General features: G+C 40.6%; 1 protein-coding gene across 5 annotated transcripts in view; it reads right to left on the reverse strand.

Moving 5' to 3' along the window:
- The window catches only part of SEC16A (SEC16 homolog A, endoplasmic reticulum export factor), a 31,563-nt gene that overhangs the window by 1,687 nt on the left and 3,181 nt on the right, over window positions 1-26,695 (reverse strand). The window contains exons 2-32 of one of the 5 annotated variants that reach the window (XM_086763731.1): window positions 23,027-25,600; window positions 21,728-22,258; window positions 21,005-21,150; window positions 17,987-18,072; window positions 16,908-17,043; window positions 16,123-16,321; window positions 14,803-14,980; window positions 13,888-14,030; window positions 12,955-13,016; window positions 12,582-12,720; window positions 12,074-12,316; window positions 11,650-11,747; window positions 10,856-10,937; window positions 10,550-10,667; window positions 10,198-10,309; window positions 9,808-9,913; window positions 9,264-9,404; window positions 9,034-9,147; window positions 8,143-8,347; window positions 7,695-7,943; window positions 6,348-6,436; window positions 5,276-5,323; window positions 4,938-5,093; window positions 4,617-4,694; window positions 4,364-4,420; window positions 3,558-3,669; window positions 3,082-3,219; window positions 2,289-2,389; window positions 1,859-1,933; window positions 1,177-1,236; window positions 202-276 (exon numbers count right to left, since the gene is read on the reverse strand). In XM_086763731.1, the coding sequence (XP_086619857.1) occupies window positions 202-276; window positions 1,177-1,236; window positions 1,859-1,933; window positions 2,289-2,389; window positions 3,082-3,219; window positions 3,558-3,669; window positions 4,364-4,420; window positions 4,617-4,694; window positions 4,938-5,093; window positions 5,276-5,323; window positions 6,348-6,436; window positions 7,695-7,943; window positions 8,143-8,347; window positions 9,034-9,147; window positions 9,264-9,404; window positions 9,808-9,913; window positions 10,198-10,309; window positions 10,550-10,667; window positions 10,856-10,937; window positions 11,650-11,747; window positions 12,074-12,316; window positions 12,582-12,720; window positions 12,955-13,016; window positions 13,888-14,030; window positions 14,803-14,980; window positions 16,123-16,321; window positions 16,908-17,043; window positions 17,987-18,072; window positions 21,005-21,150; window positions 21,728-22,258; window positions 23,027-25,525 (6,576 nt within the window). In that variant the 5' untranslated portion in view covers window positions 25,526-25,600. Of the gene's footprint in view, window positions 1-201; window positions 277-1,176; window positions 1,237-1,858; window positions 1,934-2,288; window positions 2,390-3,081; window positions 3,220-3,557; window positions 3,670-4,363; window positions 4,421-4,616; window positions 4,695-4,937; window positions 5,094-5,275; window positions 5,324-6,347; window positions 6,437-7,694; window positions 7,944-8,142; window positions 8,348-9,033; window positions 9,148-9,263; window positions 9,405-9,807; window positions 9,914-10,197; window positions 10,310-10,549; window positions 10,668-10,855; window positions 10,938-11,649; window positions 11,748-12,073; window positions 12,317-12,581; window positions 12,721-12,954; window positions 13,017-13,887; window positions 14,031-14,802; window positions 14,981-16,122; window positions 16,322-16,907; window positions 17,044-17,986; window positions 18,073-21,004; window positions 21,151-21,727; window positions 25,601-26,695 lie in introns of all 5 variants that reach the window. The other 4 variants (XM_086763729.1, XM_086763727.1, XM_086763728.1 and 1 more) reach the window with 4 other exon arrangements.

A 26,695-nucleotide genomic window follows, 5' to 3' on the forward strand; every position in this document is an offset into this window, starting at 1 on the left:
GTAACTGTCATATTGGAGACAAAATACAAAAAGTTGTCAACAAAGTTTTGAAAGCAAACTTGTTAATTTAAACAGGTGCTAGACTGGTCTACGTGCACACTTAACACTCTACATGCAACAGTCCAGACTGAGCTAGTAAGACATAAAATCACAGTTTTGTTCGATAGCCCTGTTCAAAGTGAAGACGAAGCCTTTACTCACTTGTGCAAATTGAGAAGGATTGTAGAACGGTACTGTTCCTGCTGAAGGTCCCCCCGAAGGTGGCACAGGGGCAGGCTAGAAAGTAGAAAATACTGAAGTTACAGAACTGCAGAGCTTCACTTGCCTCTCAGATGTGGCTTGCTTAGTCATACAGAGCAAATACTCACAGTAAATAATGCCAACAATACGGACAGCGCAGCATATTGTAACAACTGCAAAAAGTGCTGGTACAGTTTGCATCCATGTCTTTAATATTACTTGCTTAATGTAGGAATTGGCAAAACAAGGTCACATGCAAAAACTGTAAACAGCTCTGAACATCCACAGCATGCAAAACCAAACCAAGACACCAGTGCGACTCCACTGAATTAGTGCCTTCTGCTTTTGTTAGTAGACCTTAGGACCTGCCCCCAAATAAACATTCTAGGTCAAGTTTTGCTTAACTAAGAAATATCAGAAAGAGTTTGCGTCACCCCTTTATGGTGACCCCACAGTACTGGAACTTACAGCAGAGATGAAGCATTCCTTTAATTCCTACAGGGGCTTTTGCAGATGAAACAGGCAATGGTATTATTACCAATTTGAGACTGGTAGCAGCAGAATGACAAGGTTCTGCTTGTGCGAGTCTTTTTAGGAGGTTTTTGTTGTTTGTTTGTTTTTTTTAAATCAACTGACTACTTTGGTATCCCAGGAAAGAGCTGATCAAAATTATTAAGTGAATCTCTTAGGAACATGAACATAAACAAAAAGCATGCCTGGATTACATGCATTCTCATAAATACAAAAAAACTCTGAAGACCCTGTTTGAGCGTTAAAAGGAACACTACATCACTAGTCACTTTGAATGTTACTTCTGTGAAATGAGAAGAGGGGAAAATGACTAAAAGTAGCATTAGTAAGTATCTGAGCAAATGCAAAATAAAGAGGGGAAAAGTAAATAAGTTAACGTAAATGAGAACGGCCAGCCACATGTACCTGATTAAAATGCTGGCTTACTTCACGTGATAATGAACTCATTGAACTAGAGCGCGAAAGCTACAAAACAGCAAGAACACACAAATACAAAAAACACAAATAAAAAAGTCGTCATGCATGTCACTGCCCCAAGCTTTCAGTTGTTTTATTTAATTTTAAAAGTCTCACTGCCAAAGGTTAAACCAACTTCAAGTTAAAAAAAAATGTAAAGCCAGAAGTTAGTTTAAATCAAAAGGACTTCTTAGAGCACAAAATTATGTAGATATAGAAAACATTTAGTAGGAACAAAGGTAATGTTACTCTGCCTGGCACACAGCAATCTATTCTCCTCACTGTACCTTGCACTTAATATTAGTGAAATTATACGCATGCATGGAGGCAAGAAGAGATCCTCAAACAACTATTGACATTTTACTCTTGAAAAAGTCTTGTAAAAGTCTACTTATACAGAAAAAGGAGATCACATCTCAGAATGTAGGACACAGAGGCTGAACTTCCCATATGGGCTTAGAGGTCTTTTCTGTACAATTTTGGAGGCAGTCATATGATTCCATCTCGGCTAGTCATCAACAACTGAATCAGTTACCTGTTGTTTTGGATGGCCCATGTTAAGTCCACTACAAATTAATGGTTAAAATGTGCTGCAAAAGTCATTAGATAACTACTTTGAATCAAGCCTTACCTCGCCTGACTGCGAGCCATCAGGGTTAGAAACAGGAAGTCCGGATCCAGGAGGAAGGATTGCAGGGTTTAAATACTAAAGAAAAACAATGCACTTTTGTTTGTCTTCTTTACTATGATGCTATCTCACATCTCTGCTATATTGATCCCACTGAAGCAAAACAAAGTTACAATTCATCAAGCCAGGTGAAACATGCAGTGTGTGGCTACTTCCTATGCTCTTGGTCCCTTTGGTCATTCCTCACAGGCTTCCCACTTCCATTTTCACCTGCATTTCTCTTCTCCAGTTTTTAACTAAAACAGATATTAGGCTTGTGTATAACAACAATGTGCTTTCTACTTATTGTGGCTATGAAACTACTATTCAGAGTCATGAGGGTTTTTTAATCAGAAGTTTGAATTACATATACAAGACATCCTTTGTAACCCACCTCTGGTTCAACAGATGCAGCAGGATCTGGGTTGGTTTGATTTGCAGCTGGTGTGTGCTCTGCTGCTCCACTCCCTTCCATTAGCTGGGGTTCCCCTGGAACTACAACATAAATGGGATTTAGCAAACACACCATAGCAGGGTGTTTGATTTCACAGAATGAGAAGCCGGGACATCAGCAGAACTGAGTTTCTACAATACCAATCTTCACCCAAGGAAAAGATAATTTAAAAAAGGCCAGTTTTAATGTCTCTACACACCCCAGTCTTGTAAAAGCAGGAGATGCAAACAGTTCATACACATAACCTTGGTGCAACACAGCATGTAGTGAAAGCAGAAAAAAAAAAAAGATGGTAAGCAAGTGTGCAGGTAAGACCTCACCCTTTCTTTCCCCCAGTAGCAACCCTGAAACTAGGAACAGGTGTCACAGTGAGTATGAAATACTGAGCAATGCAGGAATGCTACACAGTTCAGATTTTGTTATTTGGATGGCCTACCCACTCTATAATAGGGGAAAAAAAAAACAACCAACAAAAAAAAAAAAAAAAAAAAAACAACCCAAAAAGATAACCCCTTTGACTGCAGCACACAGAGCTGGGCTTTACTAATCCATTGGTTTTACTGCAGTTCCCAGAATAATTCTACTTCTAGAAAAAAATGGAGTTAATAAGACTGAACATTCTTGAACATTTATTCAAGGCTACACAATACACAAAGTCAAAAGTGGCATAGATAATCAAATAACCATAAATAAACATACAACCTCCTTACAATTTTGTCCACTCATGACACACCTGAGTTTGGAACAAATACATTTGCAGGAATTGGCATTGGTGCCAAGGGGGCAAATAGGTCTGATGGTGCAGGAACAGCACCACTTGACTTGGTTGCACCTGGATTCAGGACATCAACGTAACGGGCTCTGCTTCCAGCTAAAACAGAAAAATCCACAAATAACAGCAATAAGCCTTGTGTTAGTCATCCTCAAGTCTATTTCAAACAGTCTGCTGGTTAAGACATCTTTCAGAATCAGAAAATAATGCTCCAGGGATACAAACGATAATGCCCAAGTCACGACACAGCTGTGACAGCCATCACAGCGCAGACACTAGGCACAAGCAAAGCCAGCAACAGCGACAGCTCCGTGATATCACTGAGTTGCCAACTGTTCCCAAGCAACTTCAGAAAAGCCAAGACTTCTGCCTTCACATTTTATGCAAGAGAAAAATCTAAAGTCTTCCATAGTTCAAGCATCAGTGTTGCCTGTTACCTGCTCTTCTGGAGAACATGTTGACAGGGGCACTAGGTGGGCCTCCAGGTCCAGGTGGAACAGTCTGAGGAACTTTAGGAAATCCTGTTGGAGGTGGCGGAGGAGGCTTACTCTGCAAGAAGAACAAAAAAAGTCCAACCATATCATTGACTGAGAATTTTAAACTAAGTATCTGTCTGACTTCTCCTTTCCCTTATCTATTCCAGAGCACATAAAATTGGGTATACAAACATCTCGTAGTGTAGACCAGTATGCCTGATCTTCCATCTGATAACTTCACTAATGTTCAGTGGCATTTCTACAGCCTATTTATGCTCACTCTAAATGGAAACATTTACGACAGTCGTTCTTATCATTTGTCTGTGTTTTGAGATAGATCCTTGAACGACAAGGATGGGCAGGATGTGTGATTTTCCTTGCTATATGATGCATTACATTTTCAAAACCACAGACTCTTCCTACCTTTTTTCCCTATACTCTGTTTGGAGCAAATTAATTAACAAGCAGTTGCCTAAATGATGCCAGCCTCTATGAAGAGATACACTGGGCTAAGTTTAGAGTAAATTCCCTTGCAAATTCAATCGCAATTACTGGATCCACACCAGCAATTAAAGACACAAATGGTTCCATAAGGATGTAGAGTATAAGAACATGTAACCTGTTTATTAGTTTCAAGATGATGCACATTTTAATCCAAATTCAGTAAAAAGCACCTCTTAAGAGCCAGTGACAGATTAAAGACAATTGTGGGCCAGTAGGGATTTCAGTTTTCCACTTGGACAAATAATGAGTACTCAGATTTTTACCTCTTCTTCTGGTTCATCCAGATTAACCCAGCGTTGTTTCTGTTCATCCCAAACAATCTACAAGAAAACCACAGTCAAAGATCAGGAGTTCAAACAAAGCTCTTAAGCCACAAAAGCCACTCTTGGAATAAGCATAATCTTGACAGTTTTACATACATTTGTTTACTTGTCAAAACTATGTTCATCTGTCCCTCAGGAAAACATTCTGAACACATTAAAATGTAGAAAGGTTTTTGTGACTTAGAGGCCTTACTGATTTGTTCTTGTCATCTGGAAGGTGAGCTTCATTCTTTCCTTTTCCCATCAGCCAGCGCAACCAGTTCGCACCAGTCTAAAAATAAATTAATCTATTCAGTTAATTATCCCAACACTGTCTCTACAGGCAGATTAAAAGAAAGATTCATGCAACAATTCATTTTCTGTTAGAGACTTGAACTCTGAGCCTAGAATTGCACCTAATAAATAGAAAGAAACAATTTAGTCAGGATTTCTTAAACCAGTACCCTGGACCAGGAGTTACCACATAGGGTAACAAATCTCCCCTGGCTATAGCTACCTTTCTTAGAAAGTTTACCTTCCTAGGTGCTGGCTCCTTTTTAGTTTCTTTAGTCTCTTTCCCTGCAGGAACAGAGGGAGGAGGAGAGGGCTGTTTTGCTGCAGAGTTGGATCTCTCTCGTCCCACAGAATGAGCAGAGGACTCTGATGTTGTTCGGGATCTTCGCCCATAGCCCTGTATTACAAATGCACAGGAAAGCACCAAGTTGTCACTGCTGAAGTGATAGATTACATTTCATCTTGCTAAACAAACTCTTTCTTTAGAAAGTTAGCAATAGGAAGAGATACAAAAGCATGTAAAAATTAAACAGAAATAAGAATGAAGATTTAGTGAAAGAAAGCTTGCTCGTGGCATACCATATGCGCTGAAGACTGAGATGCAGATCTGGATCTTCGTCCTGGTGCCTGGTTAGATATAAAGCCAGGATACGCTTAGTACGCAAACAGCTAAATATACACAACATTCACTTTTTATCAAGAATTCCCACACAATTCAAGATATTTAAGCTGGTTATTGGGCTACTTTTAACTCCTCTGACACGTACAATGCACAAAAAAAGAGCTGAAGTCTGGCCAAGAAACTGCATTATCATGTAACTGGATCACTAAACAGTTAACTCGGGGCACTGCTGTGCAGGCTAATGAGCCCACGAGAGGAAAGATATAAAAATGCTGCACCAGGGAGCAGTTGCTACATTTTTTTCCCCTCCAACATTAGGTTGTTCTTCCAATGTTTGTATAGCAACTCAAGCGTAAAAAATAAAATAAAATAATCACTGTTTCTTCTGTAAGCACGGTCAACTTCTAGTTAAAAAGTCTTCCCATCCTTTATGAATTGCCAAATACACCCCTATTGAAAATGTTGACATTAATTCTTTTAAAAAATTTGTCACTTCAGGAGCCTAAATTAAGTTCCAAGGAGATATTAACTTAGTGATATTTAAACAGTTAAAATACTACATATTTTTAAAAGGGAGTTGTGATTTGATAAATGCCTTCCATGTTTCCAGTCATGACCAAGGGTAGTCAGTACTATGCTTTCGAAACTCAAGTCACAGAACTGATCTTTAGGGCCCCTTGCCTCACTTGCTGATGTACGCTACAAGTTCTTCTGGCTATGAAGAATCCTCTGGGAGATGGAAAAGGAAGGCAGAGCAGAGAAAGATAAATTAAACTTTTCAGACAAAAGTCTGATATCCCCCTCCCTCCTTTTAAAAAACTATAATTATTTTTACGGAAGAAAATCATGGCTAAAATTTTTCTGCTAGTTCTTCATTATTTATTCCACTGAAGGGGAAGGACAGTGGGCAAGAAAAACTAAGCTCCAAGTCTTGCTGAAGAGCAAGACAGAGCCCCAGTACACTCTTGTGTTTGCAAAGATCTGCAACGCAGCTGACACTTGCTGAAGAGATGTACGAAATAAAGATACCATGCTAGCCATTCTGCCATAGAAATCTTCCTCTCTCTGTTCAGGAAAGGAGTTTTGTGAAGGAGAGTCCGGGGCGATTCTCTGTATTCCTTAAAAAAACAAATTAAATTATGTTAGCAGCTGGGGGGAACACAACAACAACCCCAAAAAGCCCCCAGAGCCTACACCACCACTTTCAAGGCGAAAGTTTTCACTAGCTATGAATTTAGTGTGAGAAAGAACCCAGCCACAGAATCATAGAATCATAGAATTGTTAGGGTTGGAAGGGACCTTCAAAGGTCACCCAGTCCAACCCCCTGCAAGGAGCAGGGACATCTCCAACCAGATCAGGTTGCTCAGAGCCCCATCCAACCTGGCCTTGAACATTTCCAGGGATGGGGCATCAACCACCTCCCTGGGGAACCTGTTCCAGGGCTCTACAACCCTCAGTGTAAAAATTTTTTTCCTAATATCCAATCTAAATCTACCTCCCTCTATTTTAAAACCACTACCCCTCATCCTGTCACAACAGGCCCTACTGAACAGCCTCTCCCCATCTTTCCTGTAGGCCCCCTTGAGGTACTGAAAGACCGCTATCAGGTCTCCCTGGAGCCTCCTCTTCTCCAGGCTGAACACCCCAACTCTCTCAGCCTTTCTTCACAGGAGAGGTGCTCCAGCCCTCTGATCATCTTCGTGGCCTCCTCTGGACCCTCTCCAACTGGTCTATGTCCTTCTTATGTTTCGGGCTCCAGAACTGGACGCAGTACTCCAGGTGGGATCTCACCAGAGCAGAGTAGAGCAGAGCAGCCTTTTAAAGAATGTGAACTGCACTTGCTGTGATTTTTTTTTTTTTTCTCCTGCATGGTTATTATGTTTGTTCTAAACACAGGTGAGAGCAGGCTGAGGGATGCAACCATCAGTATGGGGCATGGGGCAGTTTTTTAAGGTTCTTCACATGTCTAACATAGCTCTGCCAAAGTTGTGTATGCCTGCCTTCACACATCAGGTTCTGCTGTCACAGGATTAAAACTCATCAGGGTCCTAGAACGTGACGTGCAACGGCAGAAATCCCTGAGGCTCCAGTCACAGACCTTGAAACAGAGCTGCCAATCCCAGCACATTCAGTGCTTACCTGTTAGGGTCTAAATCATTATCTGCTGAGTCTAAGCCCTCTTTTAAACTAAGCCAAATAAGTAGGACAAATGCTATAACTTTCCACAAATGTTTCTGTGCCATTACACGGTGGTTTAAAATTTCATTACCCAACACTTGACTTACTATTTTTAAGTATTGGGATATTTTGTACTATTCCCCAAAACACTTAATTCCCTTTCTAAGGAAGGAAAGCTGTTTACTAAGATCCCAGACCTGTTTCCAGGTTTGTCTGCTCTTCTGACCGTGGTTCAATTTCTTGTGGTGGCCCTCCTGGTGGCAGCGCTGACCCTAAATACAGTGGTGATGGTTCAGTTCCGTAGGGATTTGAAAACCCTGGAGGTGCAAATCCAGGTCCTGGACCAATAGGCTGAGAAGCCACTGAATAGAAAGGGACACTTCGGACAGCTTCCTGGTCACCAGCAGGAATCCCAGCACCTGGCCCATCAATGACAGCCTGAGGTACTGCAGCACAAGAAAAAAAAAAGTTAAGAGTTACAACTAAACAAAATTTCAGTGTGTGAACCTTTTATCCTATAAACAAAATGATACAATGCAGAAGTGAAATCTCACTGTTTCTACCACCCTCTTAAGTGGTTTCTTGTATCAGAAACCTGAAAAGTTTATTTTCTCTCTGTCTTGAAGAAGGATATGAAACACTAACCTGAAGGCATCAGCTGCACACTTTGCATCTGTTGCGTCATACTGGGTAACAAGGATGCTAACAATGCATTTTCAGCACCTGGACCCATGTCACGGCCAACTCCTGCTCCATCACATTGACTAGCATGGTCTAATTCAGAGCTTGGTGTACTACATGCATATGGTGGTGGGGTGGATCTGTCTGTGTTATAAGCTATTGCACCCTCCTGCACAAAAAAGCAAGATCTTATTAACTGTACCAGACATTAAGTACATAACCAAGGGAACATACAGCAAAGGAAATCTTAAGAGTGAAAACAGCACACAGGTTTTTTTTTAGTGTTTGATAAAAAAAAAAATCACGAGTTGTCAGCCAAGTTCAGGCTGACTTGCAGGCCAAGTTCAACCAAAGCATCTAAGCTTTTTGTTTGTTTGTGGCGTTTTCTTTTGGTTTTGTTTTTGGTTTTTTTTTAATGGATGCTTAGTTAATTAGCTCAAGGTTCAAACTTCTAACATATGTCTTTAAATAAATGGTAACTACTTCCACTCTGTTACAATCTAGCTACACTAACTCACACATAACTTTTTTTTTCCTGGCAAACAGATTTTTTGCTTACAGCAGGAGTTATTGCAAGCTAATGAGTCTTGCAATTCTCCTTGCATTACAGTACTAAGAAAAGTCTGTCTCATATAACGTACACCACCCCTTTGACTACTCTGTATTGAATCTCAGGGCACTGAAGTGTGGTAAATCCACTTAGTTCAAAGCATAATACTTGCACTTATGACATGAATATATCATAAGGTCACTTCATATGTTTCTGTAATTAGCAGTGTAAACAAAACCATTAAAAGCTAGATTTACACTAATCCTTAAAAGAGAATAATTCACGTTGAAAAGTACATTCTGTACCTTGATCTGTCCATCCACATGTCGAAGCCTTACTAACCATGAAGGCTCAATAAAAGACTCCTGTTCTGGTTTTTCTTTTATCTGTGGGTCAAACAGGCGTAGCTGCGATGACATCTAGAGAAAGGAATAATTGTAAAGTTTAAGTCCACCAGCCAACAAAAGGCAACTTTAAGCAACAGCTTACCATCTACAATATGAAGCCACAAACATTTAATTCTTCCTTATGTTACCTGGATTAGCTGGCCAATAAGTACAGGTGAATAGTAATGCGGATCTTTAAGGACAGTTCTGGAAATCACTTCACAATAATGGAAAGCCTGAGCAGCAAGTCCCATTTCAGCTAACCGGCAAGCATAGATGAATTTGAAAACCTATGGAATGCAAGCAGGTGGAATAAAACAAGTGACCAGAGCATTCTTAGAAGTATCAAATGAAAGATAGTCTGTCATTTCAGTTGAAAGCTCAGATATCCCACTAACACATCCATACGGGGGGTGGCCGGGGTGGGTATATTTCTTTTGGAATATAGTTACTACAACAACAAAATTTAAAATTCAGAAGTTCAGAATGCACAGATGAAAAATGTGAAAAGGAGATTTAAGTGACAACAGGAAAAAAAGCTATCTTGCACTACACTAGCCACAAATATTTCATGTTACAATGGATAAAATATTTGCTGTGCTGAATATAGCACATGGAAGATTAAGATCTTGTATAAAACCTCACAAAATAATAATGAAAAAAAAAACAAAACAAAACAAAACAGCTCTTCACCTGAAAATTGGGCAAGCAGCTAGGTTGATTTCCTAGTGACTGTGCATATTCATAGGCTTCTGTTCTTTGAATGGCTTCATTAGTGGCAAACTTAAAAAACGGCAAGCTATTCGGGAATGGGAGAGGAAATATATTATTTAACATTGAGATTATAAAAGCTGACAATAAAGACAATCAGAAATAAAGTCAGAAACATAGCTCTATTAGACACACAATATCAATAACTTCTACTCCTCAAACAAGGCCAGGGCATCAGACAGTTATCTCAAAACCAGCCGTGGCCAGTGATGATAAGAGGAGCAGTGCAACTCTCAAGCTATTAAGCTTTCATTTTTATTTATTTATTTATTTATTTTTAAAAAAACAAACAAAACAAAACAAAAGCCAAACCTATGATTTGATCCAATTAGGACAAGCTTTGTTGTCTTCCTCGTGTAAACTCCAAAACCAACTTGGGCCATAAGGTAACAAAAGTGAGCAGCATCCAGCAGGCCTTTAGAAGCTGTAGAGAAATAAGGGACAGAACTCAGGATATTTCTGCCCAGTGGCACATTGTAACTCAGTGTCCCATATTTAGCTTTGCATTTAAATGCCTTCACAATAGAGACATGCCCGTATAAAACTGTCCCACTTTACATTTTACATAGCACTTGCTTGTTTTCAAAAAAATAAGCTGAGCAATTACAGCTTTCAGAAAAAGCTTTTATTTCAGTCATCACCCCGTTCATTCCTCGAGAGTTACCAAGAGTGTCTCCCATGGTAGCAATGGTCCTGGATTCCAAGTCCACGTTATTGGTCAAGTTGGATAACACCATTGCTAGATGAGGCCGCCAGTCTCCCCATTTCTCATCTCCACAGCACTGAAATTAGAAGAATTAGTAAGTCAAGTCAGTGACTGGAGCTCTGCATGTGTAAGTGTTTCAACCTAAAAAGGACCAAAACAACTTATCTAACATTCTAGAAAAAGCACATGGAAAGAATATGGTTGTGAACTACACTCACTGCAGTACCTCTTCAGTCTCAACTGCAGCTCACGCTTGAATCTTACCGTGGATGCAGCTGGCATCCTTCCAGACATGAGCTGGTAAACAGTTTGCAGAGGGTCATTAATTGGGAGACTGTTGGCAAATCTAGAGAGACATTATACAGAAAAACAGAAAACAAACACAGGGTTAGCAGTTAAAACGTACTTGAACGCTCAGTAACAGATAATCTAGCTTAGTTTAAGAGAAGGAAGTGCTGTTTGAAAATACTACACTGAATAAGCAACTGCCCAGTGGACAATGTTCAAAAGCAAAACATTACCAGTTAACTGGATCTGCCACGCTGACATAAGTCAGTCCAAGCTAGGAAAAACCTCAGGATTCTCCCTGTGCCAGCTGACTAGACTTTGTACATGATTTCACAAGCTGAGGAAGCTGAAAGTTTTCCTGTCTACAGACAAAGCATGCATGAACGTATCCGCTTCTTTCAAGCAAGGAGAATGAAGGGTACGACAGAGTTACTTGGCTTTAACAAAGCTGACAGTTGGGGTTTTGCAGTTTTTTCAAAGCCTGACTAACAGCATCTGTCAAGCAAGCCCACATTTGACACTGTTCAAATACCCCTTAAATGGAAAGAGTGGCACAGAATAACTTCTCAGGTTTAAGTTTACAGTAAGAAGGCCCCAGAATAAAAAGTAACAGATGACAACCGAATATATAGGTAAAATTAAAGCTTAATCCTCGCATGAGCTGCTAAGGATAACTCATGATTTTGACATTAAGATTTCTGAGCACCAAGCCTCTACCTCCTTAGCAGAACAGGCAGTCATACTGTACTAATCAACAAGCAAACCAGTACCTGGTCATAACTCTTGCGTGTGTTCTGCTGTCCATTTTGCTGGCAAGTAGCAGAGCATGACCCCATAAACCATGCTTCATGGCAGACTCCAAAGCATCCTAATTAATACAGAAATGAGTTTTCCAGGAATAGCTTAACATACTACTCAGATAAACAAGTAGTTTCACAGTAGTACTTCATGACTGAATGAAAAAAAATGTTTGTTTAGATCTAATGTTAACACGTGAACATAATTTTGGTTTATATTATAAACTGTAGGGCAAAATATCTTTCCGTATCAGTGTAGTGCAGTGCCATGAAATATTACATGCACTGCAAGGCACAAATATGATTTTAACTCATGCCTGGAGCTTTAAGAGTTGTGAAAAATAAAAACACAAAATAAAATACATGCAGTATTGGGAATAACAGCACAAGCATTCACCTTCTTGCGGCCATAAAGCAGCAACTCTCTGAATCTCTCTGTCTCTTTCTCAAGACTGTCAATTGTGGTTATAAGACTATCAGTGAGAAACGAGAGCTGGGCTTCGCCGGATTCCTCTTCCACTTGTTCCAAAGCCTCATTAGTGAAATCAATCAAGTTTGCCTCATTAGGGGACTTCCCAGGAAGCCAGACTGTTTTATGATCTCGGAGCAAAAGTTCAGCCAAGTCTGTGCCCACTACAGTCTATACATGTAGACAGAGAGAAAAAAAAAAAAAGAAAAAAAAAATCTGTTATTTCAACATTGCCTTCATTTTATTTATCACTTCAACAATGTGGGAATATCAGCACCTTTGAGCACCTGAGGACAAGTGACCAGTTTACCTGTGCCATCGATCTGTGAACTATTCCAAGATAAGTCACTATACGTATATTACTGTCTTTTACATAAATCCCAGTTTTTGTATAAAATATTTTAGGATAGTTAAAAATTCAAGCAGTGAGACATACCCCATTCTGCCTGCACAACAGTACAATGAAGTCCCAAAGCAGACTTGCAGATTCTTTGTCAATTAAATTTTCATTCTTAAAGCACTGTGTAGCTTTATTTTGTGCAAAATTAATAACATCCACTTTATGGGTGTCATCCCTGAAAAAAGAAAAAAAAAGAAAAAAGTCTTTAATAAGATAAATGTAAACATTCAGATCACTACTGTGATTAGTATGAGGGATAAATGTAAAGCTCATGTATTATTCAAGCAGGTGAAAAGCCACAAATATTTTAAGTCAGTTTAAATTCTGTAATTTGCAGACAATTAAAAGTTCAACGAAGATGTGAATTCTGAATGCATGAAAGATATTTCTGAAATTTGTAAGAACATACTTTGCAAGAGGACCAGGAAATGCTCTCATTTCTTCTTGCTCTGGAGAATGCTGTAACATAGTCTAAAATACAAATACAAACCGTAAGAAACTCTTATAACTATGAATTTTCCTTTTTAACAATAAAAACCCCAGACCTGAACATAACCCATTGTATAATTGAGTCTATTGCTCTTAAACAAAATACATATGGTGACCTGCAACATGCACAAGAATAATAAATGATGAAACCTACTTTATATGAAAGTCATTCTATAGCAAAATATAAAAATCTTCCGTATCTCCTTAATCATAGAATAGAATGATAGAATTATTTAGGTTGGAAAAGACCTTTAAAAATCATTGAGTCCAACCATAAACCTAACTCCACAACGCCCAGTAATTTTCCTGACGCTGTTCCAGTACTTGTGTACAGTTCTACTCCCTTCTAGTGATATTTTACCAATGAATTCTACCCTCATCATGTAAGCCCATCCTTCCATATATTTTACATGACTTGACTATTGCATTTCTTTGTAGCTGCAGAAGAATTAAAATATACCCATGATATTTAACCCCAGGTCCACCTAGATGACAAGTAGTCCTTAGCCCTGCAGAGAATGTACGAGGACAATGTTGTCTCTACAAACAGCAATATATTAGAAACTAAACCAACACAACTCCAGCGCTTCTAGGATGTAAGGATTTTACCTGAACAAAGTTCTAAGGAGCCGGATGATCTGATCATGACTCAGAGATCTGATCATCTCTTGGAGAAAAAGAACGTTTAAAGTTTCTCTTTTACTTACGATTACAGCCCAAACAGATAAATATAAAGACACATGCGTTGACATATAAAAAAAAAGTCAGGAAGCTACAGATCCAAATTCCCTACTCCCCTTCCAAAAGAAAGATCGGTATACCACCCACCTCCCTTTTTTCTTTTAAACTTTACCTCCATACTGTGTATTTCAACCAGAGCTGGCTGTCCTTCTGAAGGCAGGTTTGGCAGCACTTTTATTAAGAAGCCCCCAGGACCAAACCTAACACAGATATGAGGCACTGAAAATTTCTCAGGTGTTGAGGGTCTTAAAGGTGCTGAAATGGGAAGGAAAGATAAAATAAGTATCAGTAACCTGTCTTGCAGCTAAGTGAACTTGCTGATGTATTTATCCAATTCAGTAATCCTGCAGTCCTAGTGAAAAAACCCTGCCATTCAATCTGGCTAAACTTTGTAAGAAACAATTAATCAGTTCCATTGTAGTCCCAAAGATCTTCTGAAGATTTGTAACAAGAACAAGACTAGACTACAGAACTTTAAAATCCCGTTATTTTTTCAATGCAGGGGCTTTGATTCTTTATATCAGACACATTTCTGTGATCTCTGTACAAATATATGATGCACCTTCAAAGAGCTAACAATAAGACTGCAACATAGCCTGGAAAAGCTTTCCCAGGGTGTTTTGTTCCACACTGAAAGGGTATGAAAAAATTAAGGAAAAATCTGAAGTTTAACTTAAACTTTAATCATTCCCCATGAAACATAAGTAGGGTAGCTAAAAATCTATCTAAAAAGACATTTACAAATGGAAGCATGCAGTATTTCTAGCATAACAACTGTCTAGCTACTACTCTTCTGTGATATACCCAGGTTTCAGCAAGGAAGTTATTCTTACACTGAAAAGCAAACAAAACTTTGTTCGTGTGTACATACACTGTAAAAGAGCACTTTTTCCCCTGTTAACAGGCTCAATGAATACATGAAAGGCATCTCACACACTACAGATCCCAACAGAAGTGCTAACTACTACTGGTAGACCACCTCACAAGCACAGTGCCTTCCCTCCTCCTTCCCCAGTGGTGCCAATACCTTGTTCTACAGCTGACCATCCAGTTTCAGTCGCGTAGCCATAATCTGTAAAAGGCTGTTGTCCGTCAAAGTTAGCAGCATATCCGCCATACGGGTAATCTGTGTGGAGCGACACTGCCTGCGCAGTAGTTTCATACGCATTAGCCGTTAGATCATGATTACTTCTATACAGCTGGCTCTAAATAGATTATATTAGTAATTGTTAGCAAAGAGGGTGAAGTTACACAAAGCAAGCAATACTGCAAGCATAACTCAAGATGGTAAGCATTCCAACCTGGCTTTGATTCTTTATACTGGTTGTAAACCAGGCTTACTACATCACTGCATTTGAGAAAGCTACCCTGCAAGACAGCTGCAACAATAGGCTATAGAAGATCATTTTTATATATATAATATATATACACACACACATACTTCTCCCTCGGTGTTTTTACTACCATTTGATCTGTTCACATCCAAGTATGTTCAGCTCTCTCATGACAGAACAGCTACATGCTTGTGTGAAAACATTACAGAATGAGTTACAGGTTCAAGTGTTGCTTTATCAGCGACCACAGATCAGAATCAATGTTTACTTCTGCCATAACACAGAAAATCTCAACTGATTAAACCTGAGGAATACCTAAATTACTTCAGGTGCTTAAAGATTAATGCCTAAATGATCTCCAGCACTACCTTCAATGCTACTAAATGAACTGGAGTTCAGACTGCAAAACTTCCAAGAAGCATGATGAACCAACACGAGACTACAGCAAAAGCAATACAATCCACTAGCAAAGATTGTACTTCAAAAATTACTCAACTCTCTGCGTTTTTCAGGTATTTGTACTTACGGCATAAGCAGATGAGTAATCAGTTAGATTTGGTTTTTGCTTTTAAAGTTAAAATAGCATCATACAAATATGGAGTTAGTCTTTGATCAGATCCCAAGTTCAGTAATAGCATTCATGCTTGTGATGAGAAAAATGACGTAACACTGAAGCCAGACACATTATCAACTACAGCCAAGCACAGCAAGGGCAAAGTTCTCACAAACAGCAAATGGATTCAGCAGAGGAAATTTTCCATTTCTGTGCGTGTGGCAACCTGCACAGCTGAGTGCTGATTTTGATTAAAGTTCTCTTGACAACTGTGATAAATATTAAGTTCAAAACTATAATACAAAATAGTCTTAACTTACACAATAGAAGTTTTCAAAATATATATTTCCCAAGCTAAACCCAGAAATATTTCCATATTTCTAATGTTCCATCCACCCCTAACATAGAGAAAGACTCAACTAAGCTGAAATAATACTTGATACGATCATTTGAAACTCACTTGTTGAGAGCGAGAGCTGAAACTACTCTGGTGACTGTGAAGACTGCGGGAGCTACGGAGACTATGACCGGAATGTTCACTGTGGACACTGCGTCTATCAAACTCATCACCATAAGGATCTCTATGGGGTTCAGATTCATCATCGAAACTTCCAGTAAAACGAGGATCGTATCTCCAGTTATCTTCATATCGGTCATGTCTGAAGACCAAAGAAATATTCAAAGCAAAAATGAACATAGCCACTCATATCCCTGAGCGAAGCGACTTCACTGCACACTTGTCAAGAAGAAAACGGTTCCTAACTTCAGAACAGCTTTTAGACTGCTTCCTACATTGAGGTTTTTATTACAGTAAACAAACTGACATTTCTTCAAGAAGTTACTCCAGAATATTCAAGATCAAGACCAACATCATACTCAGAGTCTGTTCCAGGAAAACCCACCGAATGTTCCCCTGACCTGAAAACAAATCCTACTGGTCCTGGTATGACTATCACAACAGTTCATAAATTTTGAAGGCTTTGTGGCAGACCTTCAGCAAACACAGCAGTATTTCTGTTAGTGCACAAGTAAAGCCTCGGTCTCTGCCTTAACACTTACTGCCATAACTTAATTTTCTGGTGACACATTTGACTATGGGGGACTCGGCCCTGAAGAAACCAATACCAGATTCTCTGCCTTCACTCAGACACACACACCAGTTCTCTGATGGCCATCAGCACCTAGGCCCCATGCTGCCCTAGATCTGGAAAGAGCACTGAGAGAACACAGATTGAACGGACAAACCTGTTGCCATACGGATACCCCTCTCTCTTCTGGTAAGGGTTGTGCTCAGCATCATACCAATACCTCTGATCGTAACTTCTATGATCTCTGTATCTGGGGTCATATGCTGATGAGTAACGTTCCCAGCGACTTGGATCTTTGGAAAGCAAAAAGACATGGTTTAGGTACTGGAAGCTGTTGCCTGTAACGTTTTTCTACTCCTTTCTCTTCAATTACATGCTGAATTGGTCCTGAAGCATACAGCAAAACCAAAATTATGTACTTAAAGCTACATAAGTATGTCCACTCATTTTTAGTTTAAAACAAACAAGCAAAACTAAAAAAAAAAAAACAAACCACAAACAATTTCACACCTTTCAGAGAAACATTATAGTTAGCTAGATCCTGTTGAAGGGCTGGTGTTTGCCATCAGACAGATAGATCTTTTCTCCTAACTTTAACATGATAATAACTCAACAAGCATCAACAGAATCTCTGCGTTCAGTCTTCAGAGTATCATATTAAATGTCTCAGGATCCGGACAGACATTGCTTAAAATCCTCCCAGGCACTATACAAGCAATTACGTTGAGATTACCAACGCCAGTATGTCTCTGTGAACATTCAGATAACTACAGACAAAACCAAACTCTACTCATGAGTCAATTTCTGTTTACACCCACCTAACATCTACTTTAGAAGTCTGCCTGCAGGTTACAGGCCCAGCATACACCCCAGTGAATGACAGGCTTGCAACACATTGAAGAAAACTATTCTGTAGACTAACAATGGTGTGCTTTCACAATGGAAAGGCAAACTGAAGGGTGGTAGTGAGGAAAGAATTTAATTTATTTTCTATTTACTACTTCTACTGAATAAAAAACACACAGGAAGGATGGTGTGGTATTAAGAACTGAAGTGGGTCCAAAGATCTATTTTCAGCAAGTATAACTTCATTCACGTTGTTTGCGGAAAGGGTATCAGTCTTATTAATACGAAAAAGTATAATAATTCTCTGATCTTCAAGTTCCTCTTCCCCACAAATTTTTGTTTAAATCTGCAATTTTTAATAGAAAAAGTCAGAGTTCATTTTGACCTTACCTCCATAATCATACGAGTTTGGGTAATAGCCTGGGTAATAATCACTCCATCCACTTTTTGCATAATAATCTTCAGTATACCCTTGCCTGAAAGAAAGTGCGTAGGTATAACAAGTTATTATTCCTCCTTCAATCTCTTCTAAAGTCAGCAGGAGAGATGAAGAACTATATGCCACAACTGATTGGGTAGAATTTCTTATTTAAAATAATGCATTTATTTGAAATCAAAGAATCATAAAATCGAGACTTTACAAACCAATATATTACTAAATTGTTGGGTGCCAGAAAAAGCTGACAGCCCTTACTATAAAATAATTTAGTGATTTTTGTAAACTGCTTTGGTGATAAGTTTAACTACTTACAGACAATTAATCACTAAAACTACTTTTATAATTAGCATCCTTTGAACTGTCTCAGAGAAGTGACTAACTTAACAAGTAATGAAACAACTGCTCCCTCAACTTTACCAGTGTTTTGTTATACATCTTATGGTGATGAGAAGAGGATTACAGTCTGGAGAAGAGGTCATGCAAATGGGTCAGGATGTGAACTAGCACTCTCATAGATAATTCTGAACAGAGGGTTTCCGCCTCCGAGGCTGCCATTGTGGCATCTGTCACCAATGTCAAACACAGTCAGAAAGCAAACAAAATCAAAACGCACTAGATCTTGCTTTGGGTATCTGGCCAAAGAACTCAATATTCTATCACCTTGTCCAACGTGGAGCTGATGCCAGTCTATGGCTGGCAAGCTCACAGAACACTAACCTGTCAGGGCTAGCCCTACCATAATCCCCAGGCTTTATTCTCATTCTGCACTCAGTCTGTTTCTCAATCTCAGCTTTTCAGTAGATGTAGCAATGTTCTGAGTGTTAGCACATCCTTACATTTAATACTTCAGTGAATAAATGAGATAGCATTGAGATGCAATTGTAACATAACACACCACTACACAACTAATTCCAGGCATCTGCTAGATTATTACGCTTCTCAGTAGGCTTGGATGGTCAGCAGCAAGCAGGAAAGGCTTGGTTTTCATTTGAGCAAATAGAGAGGATTGAATAGAAGAAAATACTAATTTACAGAGCCCATGTTAGAATATTGATTGTCCAAACTAACAGAACAAGCACAAGACCCTGACTAAAACCAACACAAAGTAAGAGTCAGTGCATGTACAAAAGATAACTAGAATACTTCTGATGGAAAAAGAAATACGTGGTTGTTACTTGAAAAGTCATGAGCCTTTATTATATGCCATTTTTAGGACACCATCTCACAATTTCTGAAAAAAGCTAAAAGAAGAATGTTAGATGAAAAATGTAGTGTGTCTACGTATACGTGCATGCACACACATGCATATACATGTATGCTTATATCTACACATCTGTATATACACACGTATACACTCACAAACACAGAGGTACACACACAGGAGGTAAAAATAATTAATGCCAATGTGGAATGATGGGAACTTTCACGCTCCTCTACAACTGATCATACAACCGATAGTGCAAACTCCAGAGTACCCAAGCAAGTCGAGTGACGCTCCTCCCTGGAACCCGTGGGAAGTCTGCTAACGCAGCATCTACCTCTGCAGAGGAGGAGATTTGATCTTATCAGATCAGGTTTATCCACCCAACCAATCTTCTCAGTCTCCTTCAGAAAGATGTTATTCCCCTCCACAAACAAAATTTACAACGCTGCATCATCAATACTGGTACATTAAGGGCACGTTTCAGACACGCTGTCACACTGACAGTGCCACTCTTCGGCTCTGCTGTCCTGCAGGACCACACCACAGTCCACAGCCGACTGCACCGTCACATCACGCATAACACTGACAGAACTACTCCTAACAGGCTTCGATTTGCCCAATGCCACCTGTAGGAACTGCAACCTCTTACAAAAATAGTACATGAGAAGAGTACACACCAGGAAGAGCTACTAGAGGTTATTATCTCATTACAAGATCTCACAGTGCACTTAGATTCACTTAAGATGATGATAAAAGTTATCACATGCAGCTACAGCCATTGTTTTGTACTCCTCAAAGCCAAGATACACCTACTATAATCTTCTGGAGGTGGTAAGCAAAATGCCAAATGTTTTTAATTTGAAGACTGCTCCATGACTGAAGTACCAACAACAACAGACAAATACTACAGAGGGTTTCACAATTTCCAGACAGATAACTGCAGTTCTCTCTTGGAAACCTGTAAATCCACTCACCAGGTAATACAACAGTAACATTCTTGAAGCTCATACAAATCGCTTATGCAATAACCATCAGAAAGCAGTAATCCCTGGAAGGTAATTCGCTGCTGCTTGCTTGAAAAATACTAGATATTTCATTTCTGCTTTTTATTTAATATATGCAAGTAGCATCTGAACACATTGTTTCCTTCTCCAGTTTTTAAATTTAATATAATCAGAAAGACCCTAGTTCATGTGCTACCTGCATCAAAACCGGTAGTGAAATTAGTGGGTGAAACATGCCCACAGCAGCAGGACGTTTTCACTTGATTCATCATCTCTCTTCTGCACATCTGAAACACCGTGTATCAGTAGGCCACACGTACTGCTACGCTTGCAAGGCAAATCCCAGAAACAATGCACAAAAGTGCCATTTATTGACAGACCAGGGGCCACTGCCTGAGTGCCAGTCAGAAACTAACCCAGTGTTGATGAACAAACCCACGGCCTACACTGGTCTCTCACACCACACGTGGAAAAGAGCTAACCTCAGCACTGAGTCCACCACAGTGACTTCCTGCCTAGCAGGAACACCAACAACCGCCCAGAGAACTGAATGAAAGGGCTAATAAGGCTTTAGCAACAGAGAAGACTGAGGAATCGTATCCCTTTCAGATGTGGCATGTGATACCATCCGTTCCTACGGCAGCAGACAATGAGTTTTTGAACTTCCTCACTGCAGCTTATGCTATAAAACTTCAACAGGCATTGTTACACTCACTGCTTCAGGGTACATGAGATCTTTACGCAGTTTAGGAACCGCATACCTAGAAGGCGGCCTGTCAGAGCAGTGACTAGCTCTGGAACTGGGACGTTCAGGCTCTGAATACCGATAGCTCCCAGGCTCCATATAAGCAGTGCTGGTGCTATCGTAGTGTCTGTACCGCAGGTCATACTGTCCGTAGCTATCCTCCTAGGAAAAAAAAGAGATTAACATGTAAGGTGAGAGGCTTCCCACCTCCAAGAACAGACCTTTAAAAACAAATGAATCACCATACACCACAGCTGAGATACCTGAAGAGATACAGATCAATAGACAGCTTTCGATACCTGCTGTGGGTAGTTAAATTCAAGTCTATTAATATCCTAAACTTAAGGAAAAAAACTTTACATCTGGACTAGAGGCAGTTCAAGCACTATGCTGGCCACTCTGCTAAACTGTCAATAATTCAGGCAGCAGATGGGAACCAAATTTGAACACCTGGGCAGCTAAGACAGTTATAACTGCCAACTTTTTCCAAAGAACCAAATAAATTGCTATCAGCTGACATCCGTGCCAACTGGAACTGGCATTAGCAACTACTTTAAGTTTTTATAACCTTTGTAATGTAAGTTTGGTTACTGCCGTCTGGATTTTCCCTAGATTCAATACTTAACATGAATGCTACGCTGAATGTTGATAATGACACAACTGTTTAAAGTCATAATTCAAAGACGAAAATTACTTACATATACTGAGTGGGGGGAGGAAGGGAAAAATAAAAACTTACCGTGTAATAAAGATGAGCTGCTGTTCTGGGGTCTGCAGGAGGATAAGGTGGTGGATACGGAGGCTGGTAGGCATCGTAAGGATGCCTATAGTAGTAGTAAGGGTTCTGGGGCGGACCAAAGGCATCCTGAGGAGTCGGTGGCAGGGATGGACGCTGCAGGTCTTGTTGCGCATTTGGCATGACTGACTGACTGATGGTGGTGGCAGGGGCTGTGGAAGCTGGAGCACTCGCTGGCTGTTCAGACGCTGGTTGCTTATCAGGACTCGTGTGATCATACCTTGCAGTCAGCTGTGCTGAACTTGCCTCTTGGGGACCCACAGATTGAGGTCGGCTACTCAGCATCTGGTTCTCATGCTGCTGTGACGCCTGCATGCCTTTAGTCCCTGCGGCAATCTGGTAGTTTGAAGGAACTGAGGACAGCCCAGAAGGTGTTGGTTGCTGCATTTGAGCTGCTTGCATTTGCGGTTGGGATGGCAATGCTCCCGGTACAGCTCTGTCTGACACAGCCTGATGCTGTACATCTTTTGTCACCTGTTGATAGAAATGTTGTTTGTCACGCATCTCAGGACCCACCTGACCGGCACTGCCAGCTGACTGTTGAGGATATACTGGGTCGCCAGAAAGTGACTGATTATGCACCTGTACAGAATTACTTGCACTGCTTTTCTCCAACGTCCGTGATACTGTGAAGTCGAGCACTCCAGCAGCTTCTTCTTTGCTATTTGAATGAGTTGCAGAATTACTAGCTTGCACTACAGAATTAACAAGAGGGGCTAGTGCACTTGCACTTCCACTGGGGAGATTCGTTCCAGGAGAAGCAGATGAGTTAGGCCCTGGCTTGCTAGCAAATTCAGGAACAAAACCTTCCATATTAACATTCTTTTGCCCTTCTGGAGCCAAATTAAGCGGAGTTTTCATAAGCAAGTTTGCAGGCTGATTAGAAGCAGTATCAGAGGAATTAAGAGGACTTTGTAATAAATTATGTTTTAACAGATTAGTATTTGGAAGTGTATTAACTAACAGAGATCCAACCTGCATCACAGGTAATGGCATGTTTTCCCCAGAAATGATCCCACCAGCATGTGAAGTTTGGGGACTCATTGCAGGCTTGTCCCCAACCCCAGAGTCCTTCATTGCCTGATTGTTTTCATTGCTACTCAGCTGATTAGATAGAGAAATAGAAAAATTAATTGGCTGAGCCAAGTTATAGCTTTGATTAGGCTGAGAAATCAGGATAGGGTGATTTTGCAAAGACTCTGTAGGTGGAGAAGACAACAAACTTGCATAACCAGAACTTGCCTGGGACTGAAGTGCCTCCTCTTCTCCCATTTTGGGAGGATTCTCAAGATTTTCAGAGGATATATTTCCATCTTGGGTAAGCTGCACAGCAATAGTCCCTGGTTTACTTGGCTGCTGATTAGACAGACCTTCTTCTGGTGGCTGAATAACTTCTACAGTTTGCTTGGCAGGTACGTACACTGCAGGAGCAGCAGGAGCTAGAAGAACATTTCCCCCAAAATTAGGTAACTCATTATGAGCCCACAAAGTTGTTGCTGGGCTATCACACTTCTTAACTGCTCCCTGAGCTCTTGTTAAGGACCTTCTCTCAGACTGTATGTTTTCCATAACGGGTCCAGAGTGCAATATATTTCCAGCATCACCAGTGACTGCAAGAGGCAGTGGGTGTACCTGAGGCATGAAAATAGTTTCCAGATTATCTGGTGGCTGTTCAAGATTGCCCGGGGATGCAGCCGGCATAGCTGTATTCTTCTTGATGTTCTTTTGGTTTGAGTGGTTCTCTCTTAATTCAACCACCATCTTTGCTTGGTCAATCTCTGGAGGTTTTATACCAACTCCATGGGACCTCACAGGTTCGAAAGAACTATTTGCACTTGTCTGAAATACTCCTGTAGGCTTAGGAGGACTTGGAGTTGGAGGCTGGGATAGATTACCATGGTAGTTCTTGCCCAGGTTTAGCTCGCTTGAATCGCCTCCCAAAGGAGAGGAGTCAATCTGTTTAAAGAAGCTGGCAGAAGGCTCTTCATCAGGCTTCCCACTTTCTTGCTGAATAAACGTACCAACCTGCTCTTGAGGTCTTGCTGAGCTAGAAGCGCTCCTATGGCTAATGTTGCTGTAGTTTGAAGATACACTATCTGGTCGGACAGGATGAGGTAACGAATCAGGTGCCTCCAAATTTGGTCCTCCTTCAGCATGGCTCACAACAGCATTCTTTGGAAGCATCTGACCCGGAAAGGATCCATATCTGTACAGATCAGGACCAGTGGCAGGGGATGAAGCGTTGACATTCTGTGGTTCACTTGGCAGCACTTCTTGATTCTGAATGCACTCCAGGTTCTCAACATTTTCATACTGTGACCCACCATTCCCCGACATGTCACCCATACGTGCCTTGTCATCACTACCAAACAGAGAGTGCTTAGCAGCCTGCATCTCCTGCTGACTTACAATTTTAGGGAAGTACTGGACATCCATTCCTTTTTGTACCATCTCATTGGCCAAACCTGTGCCCATCTGCGCCTGAGAGAGAACATTAGTTGCAATTCGCTGGGGATGCACTGGTTGGTGATAGAAGGATGCTGAATTTGGCTGACAAGCATCAAACTCCGTTTTCTCAACTCTGTAATTTTTTTCAGATGAAAGTATTTCTTCATTTTCTGCCTCATCCCCTTTGAAAAACATGGAGAGCGTTCCTGAATCTCTGTCTGTGGGAACAGGTCTATTTGATGTTTCAGACATGTCTGCAGACTGGTTTTTGGGGTGATTTTCCTGAGCTGTGGGAATGAGAAAACCGGAGTCTTGCAATGGTGGCTGTGGGTAAAACTGTTCCTGGTATGGCTGACTTAACCAAGCGTTAGTCATTTCTGTGTTCTGCCTAAACACATTTCCAGGCTGGATGCTGTTCATGTGATGGCTGCTATTAGAGCCATTTTGCCCATTCTTTTCACAACCAACGGATAAAGGCGCTTGCATAATATTTTGTGGAATACCTTGGTGTACAGGACCATGCTGTAAACTTGCCTGTGGAGGAGGATGAGAAGTGCTAACAGAAGACTGAGACATGTTACGAACGTCAGCCTGAGAAGATGGCTCAGGATAGGGCACAAAATTTCGAACTGGAGACTGCAGGTTACCTTGAACAGGCCTCCACTGAGACACAGGCTGCGGAGGTGGAGGGAAGAGTGCTGCCGTGTTGGGTCCTGAAGGAACATCGTTTGAATCTCTACTAACACCTTGTCTACCTCCAGGTTTGTTTGATGCAGACACCACTCCAGGATGCACACTGAAAGAATTTTCAACTCCTGCTCCTGTATTATAATGCGATGGTACTGCAGGCCCACGGAGTCCAAGATCTGCATTTGGATGCACTTCTGTAGTACTATTTATAACGTATCCCGGGGACGGTGAAGGAATTGGAACATTAGAAAACGTACTGGTATTTATTCCTGGTTGAGATACAGGAGCTGATAAAGATGTATGTGGTCCATGAGGATTGTCCCCTGCATGTGACGGTGAAGTATGCATAACGGCAGGCTGCGGAAACACCGCTGGGGAAGAACCTTGTGTAACCAACGCATTGCCCTTGGATGGATTATCTAAAGGGGGACCCTGTGGAGTTTGTCTGCCAAATGCAAAAGGGTCTGTCACAGGCTGCACTGGGGCAGCCGTTGCGTTTGCTCGTTTACTGAGCGAGGTGTTTCTCCAGTACATGTTCCGAGCAACGCCCGCAGGAGGAGGAGCTGCCGCTCCCGCTGGAACAGTCTGTGGAGGCTGCTGCATGACGGCCTTCTAGCAGGGTCAGACGCTAGATGACAAACTAGGAGTGGATGCCGTAGACAGATTCCTTCTTCTTCTCTGTGAAGGCAAAACAGATAAAAAGTTAGTTTCCTTTCTCACAATATCTACAGCACTTAAGCAATTTTTATTTCAGAAACAAAATTACTCAAAGAACTTGAAGTAGAAAATATCTCTGTCTCCTCCATAAATGCATAAGAAATTTACACCTAACATTGTATTTCTAAATCCAAGTCCAGTATTAACGAAGTTTAAAGCCGTGTGGTAACAACGCACATTATTTAACAACTGTATTAAACAAATAGCTCCAAGTAAGAGTAATTAAACACAGTTCAGTCTTGCACAAATGTTAAAATCTCAGACTGTTAAAGCACCAACGGTATTACACTGTTGCATGTCCCCAAATTTGCTTTAAGCAGAAGCATGCATCATAGACAAGACACAGCAGCAGTCAGCCTACAATAGAGCCTGCAAGCACTACAGCAAGCTCAATTTAATTATAAAGAGTTGAGAAATCATTATCTGACTCTGATCCTGTTAGAGACAATCTTCAGCTCTGTTGCACTATTGCTCAGTGTGAATGGACCTTTTTACAGGTAAGATGAGAAGTGAGCACCTCAGGAAAGGATTCATCAGATGTCATTCCCCTCAACAGAACACAGTACATTCTTGTTTTAAGAAAGAGAACATTGTGTAGGACAGCAGTGTTATTTATTTTGAAAAAGGCAACAGGGTTTTCATCACAAATATTCTCTCTTCTAGATGAATGCTGCATAACAGTAAAACTGCATTTAAGAACAGAAAAGACAATCAACTCCCCCCACCTATTAATTAATCAATGTTCTCGCTTTAACACTGGCGAGACTTTGGCACAGTATCAGAGTTACAGCTATATTTCAGGGTGGAAAAGACAGGCACAGAAGTATTCCAACTCTGCCAGCAAGAACTCCAAACAATACCAGCGAGGAATTTGGTACACAGGAAGTTCTGTAAATTAATCAGCAGCATGTATTTTTCAATTTTATCACCTCTTAACAGTGTGGGGAGGAGGGAAGCTGACAAAGCCAGAGTTGTTCTTCAGCACTTGTTCAGTTCAGCTCAGTGAAGCTTTAGCAACACGTGACAGTCTTGTTTTCTAATAGTACATAACAAATA

The sequence above is a fragment of the Chlamydotis macqueenii genome, chromosome 20 (genome assembly GCF_036417535.1).
Source record: "Chlamydotis macqueenii isolate bChlMac1 chromosome 20, bChlMac1.mat, whole genome shotgun sequence".
Lineage (NCBI taxonomy): Eukaryota > Metazoa > Chordata > Aves > Otidiformes > Otididae > Chlamydotis > Chlamydotis macqueenii.